General features: G+C 58.8%; 1 protein-coding gene across 1 annotated transcript in view; it reads left to right on the forward strand.

Moving 5' to 3' along the window:
- Positions 1 to 3,021, forward strand: part of VOLCADRAFT_89424 (uncharacterized protein) — a gene marked incomplete at both ends in the record, with an annotated part of 8,463 nt that extends 5,442 nt beyond the window's left edge. Inside the window, 7 exons of the mRNA XM_002948946.1 lie at positions 222 to 335; positions 732 to 851; positions 1,136 to 1,191; positions 1,618 to 1,701; positions 2,047 to 2,101; positions 2,356 to 2,489; positions 2,700 to 3,021. Of these exons, the coding sequence (XP_002948992.1) occupies positions 222 to 335; positions 732 to 851; positions 1,136 to 1,191; positions 1,618 to 1,701; positions 2,047 to 2,101; positions 2,356 to 2,489; positions 2,700 to 3,021 (885 nt within the window). The remainder of the gene's footprint in view (positions 1 to 221; positions 336 to 731; positions 852 to 1,135; positions 1,192 to 1,617; positions 1,702 to 2,046; positions 2,102 to 2,355; positions 2,490 to 2,699) is intronic.
- Positions 3,022 to 4,069: the final 1,048 nt, after the last annotated feature.

Raw genomic sequence — 4,069 nt, forward strand, 5'->3', positions numbered from 1 at the left:
GGCCGGGGGAAAAAGGGGAAGGAGGGCTGGGGGACGTTTCCCTCTGGGGCGGGGTGAGGTGAGGTGAGGTGAGCTCTGGATTAGGTGGTTGGGAATTGGGTTCGGGGGTTCTGGAGGGTGGTCTGGGCTTAGGGTCACGTGGATGTCTGGCACCAGGCGGACCGATGAGGACCACGACCACGTGTTAACCGCCGCACGTGCTGCCTGCATGTGCTCTGTAGGGCCTTACTGTGGGTTTCCCCAACGGCCCGTACGGTCCGACAACGGCTGCGGTAGTTGGGGGCCCAGGCGGCCCGCCGCCTGCTGGCAGCGGCGGTTGGCGGGATTTCATCGAGGTAACGACCTTGTGCACTGGGGGGGGGGAGGGAACCTATGAAGAGGTAACGCAGCAGGGGGTGGATGGGCGTGTTTGTGTGTGTATATGCTTATGTGTGTGTTGTACCTTGAGTAGTTGCGTTACTCTCCAAAGGTGTAACCTAGGGGGCCCACAGCCGAACTATCCAGACTGTTATGCCGTAGCAGTGCGCCGTACTACCCGCTGGTTGAGATGACCCTCCTTAGCGGGTAATGTAACGAGCATGGGTTCGGTAATGTGGGTAAAGAAGGTTCGCCAACTTCAGCTTCTGGCCGTCCTCTACCATCATCGCATCCGTCATAGTTTGACAATACCCGGTCGTGTGAATGGATCGTATGAATCCTTTCCCCCCGTCAATAACAATCATTGTCGGCAGGTTGGCTCCTTCGTGGACTACTTCCTGGTCACGGAGCTATCCAAGAACCCGGATGGCTACCGGGGCTCCGTCTACATGAGCAAGAATGCCGGCTCGCCCATTGTATTTGGACCGCCTTGNGTACGGCAGTACGGTAGCACGGCACGCTATTCGTCCTGTTACATGCGTCCTGGAGCACACATAACCTCGTTGAGCTCCTTTATGCTGGGGCTGGGTCGCGGGTCTTGTTGTCTGTTTCCCTTATTGCTTTGGTAGCGGTAGTACTTCTGACCTACGCTGTCGTCCTCCTATTTTGCCGCTACCCACCCCCCTCAACCCCACCCCCCCCAACCCCACCCCCCTCAACCCCACCCCTCCCAACCCCACCCCCCTCAACCCCACCCCCCTCAACCCCACTCACTTAGGACTACAACGAGGCTTTCGGAGTGTGTTGCGGCTACCCCATCGAGGGCTTCAACAAGTCAGTTAGTCCGGGGGCTGTCGGGGGACTGTACTTTGACGGGTCCTCAACACCACATCCAAATGGTGCACTTAAAGCTGCTGCTGCCAGGGCCAGGGATGGTAGTGGGGCCGGGGTCCCTACCTTCTACCTCCAGCTGGACACTGCGTCAACATCACTCGTGTGTCTGTATGTCGCTTCTCCGCCTCTCTCCTTCTTTTGCCATATCCCATGACATGGGGGAATACGTGCCTTCACCTCATCCTCGCCTCCCGCCCGGGGCCCCTTGCCCTCCTCCGTGGCGCCGTGCCGTTGTCGTCGGGTCAACAACTGGTATCACAACGCCATTGCGAGGCTGGCACTCTGCCCGCACACACCTCGCACACCCAGCACCCATCCCAACCTCATCATCGCACCTCCTGCCCACCCACCCATCCGCACACACAGCAACGGCGTCAGCAGCGGCAGCAGCGGCGGCAGCGCCATCAGTCCGGAGGGCTGGAGGTTCAACATATGCGACCAGCAGGAGAGGTGGGTGCTCCACGGGGGGGCAGGACAGCGCATGTGGGTGTACACATGGCCGTGTGTGTTTACCGCTGCTGACCTCCTCCTGCAGCTCGTCTGGTGGCTCCCTCGGCCTTTATGGAAATAGGGTGGCCCATTACTTACATACGCACCTGTACCTGTACTACAGCTGCTGTACAGGTCTGATGTGTTCCTCTCACTGCCTCATGCCTCGCGGATGTACCGTATTTATGTACGTATGTATGTATTTACCAAGGGTAATTGGAGTTATAAGAACTCCACCAATAATTGTCAAACCACCCACCCCCACCCCCACCCCCCCACCCACCCGACACGGCGCACCCCCCGCAGGTGCCGGGCGGATCCGGTGGACGGCACGTCCCAGTACTTCCGTTCGGTCTGGCGGGTGGGTGGGTGGGTGGGTGGCAGCCTGAGGGGTGTGGTGTGTGTGTGTGTGTGTGTGTGTGTGTGTGTGTGTGTGTGTGTGTGTGTGTGTGTGTGTGTGTGTGTGTGTGTGTGTGTGTGTAAGGTTTGAATTAGGTATCGCACGGTTGGGTATCCCTTCCGCGTCCCTCCCGAACAGGGCCCTCCCACGTCCCGCCTTCCGTCTGAAACCCTTCCTCCCTTCTCTGTCCCTCCGCCCGCCTGTATGTATGTCAGGATTCCTCGCACCGCATGTCCACGGGTCAGCGGTGGCAACAGCTGCGGGGAGGAGCTCTGAGTGATGCCATACTGGGCAGCATGGTGGACGTGCAGACCAACCTCATCCGGGATGCAGCCCTCCGGGACTACAAGTGGGTGTATGTCTGTCTGTCTGTCTGTCCGTCTGTCCGTCCGTCTGTCTGTCTGTCTGTATACATGTGTATGCATGTACGCCTCTGCATGTTTGTTTCTGCATGACTGGCCCTGGACTTCCCAACCTCGGCCCACCCACCCCACCCGGCCCCCGCGTATTGCCCGCCCCCCTCCCCCTCCCCCTCCCCCTCCCCGTCCCCCTCACGCAGTCGGTGGTCTTCCATCCGCAGCTCGCCCTTCTTCCGCTCCCATCAGGAGCAGTGGAGCTACGAGGTGGCGCAGCTGCGGAGCTGGCTGCTGGCCAGGGCGAGATGGATGGACGTGGCGCTGGCGGATGCGGCGAGAGGCGGCTGGGGGGCCGGCGGCTCGGTGGCAGCGGCGGCAGTGCCTGCACAGTCTGCCGGGTACAGCTACAATAATGGCGGTGGTGGCGGCGGCGGTGGTGGTGGTGGTATGCCGTCGGCACAGGTAGCAACACAGCAGCCGACGCGAGGACGTTTTATGAGCTTCCTGTTTGGCGGGCGCCGCTAAGGGAGAATGAAGGATGAAGCGCCGACGTCGACAGTTGTGGTGTGGGAGTAACGAGTTAGGGAGTGGGACGTGTGTGGGACGTGTTGCGGTTGACGGGCTTTGAGAGAGAGAGAGGGCGCTCTCTTCGAACCTAAACTGAAATAGGCGGGCGATGGTAGAGACCAAAGAATCAACAAGATGGATTTGAGGCAAACACACACAGCGCAGCAAGGATATCGAACTTCATTCACTACCATTTTCTAGGCGGTGCTCAGGCGCAGGGTCCCTGCCCCCTGCTGTGTACTGTGCGGCGCACAGCAGTGGTGCTGCCCAGCCCCCCGGCGGGTCCCCGGGTGGCTCCCGGTCGACACGAAGAGGGGACGAAGGTTTCAGGGAGCACGGTGTATGTACGACATCTTTATAAGTATTACAGACTGAGGAGATATTACGTATGTATCTATATATGTAAGGACTGCGGATGGCGGGAGGTCAGTCCAGCGTTCGTACCAAACACAAAGATCGCAGAGTAAGCAACGTGAACTGCGTCAAGTCAGAAGTCACAATTCTACCACCTCCGCCAAAGTGACATACTTGCTCACGAAAGGATCATGGCTGGGCGCCAGGCGCCCGGCTAGAGGCGCGCAGTGAGCATATCGGGGATGTTGCAGTACTTTGCATGAGGCTGCCGTGGAGGCCGGGAGGTTAAGAAGTCAACGGGCGTCCGGCGGGAGGAGCGGCTACACACCTCCGCACACACACATACATACATCTACATTCTGGGTGTGGGAGGCCGTGGTGATGTCCCAGGAGGCGGTGACCACCGTCGCTCGGTAGGTAGGTAGGTAGGGTGGGAGGGTTAGGTGTCAATCGCCCCCACAGCATAGGAGGACTGCATTACGAATAATAAAATTTACTTTTCGGATCATTCTGCGGTGATATGATATCATGTCTGTGCTGCTGTGAGTCGCGAGTGCACGTGGTTTTCGAATTTCGACATATAGATGGATAAGAATGGTTTGATGCATAGATAAGGTAGACCGCTCTAGACGTCGTTTTGAGCAATCCATCT

This window comes from Volvox carteri, assembly GCF_000143455.1.
Source record: "Volvox carteri f. nagariensis unplaced genomic scaffold VOLCAscaffold_12, whole genome shotgun sequence".
Taxonomy (NCBI): Eukaryota; Viridiplantae; Chlorophyta; class Chlorophyceae; order Chlamydomonadales; family Volvocaceae; genus Volvox; species Volvox carteri.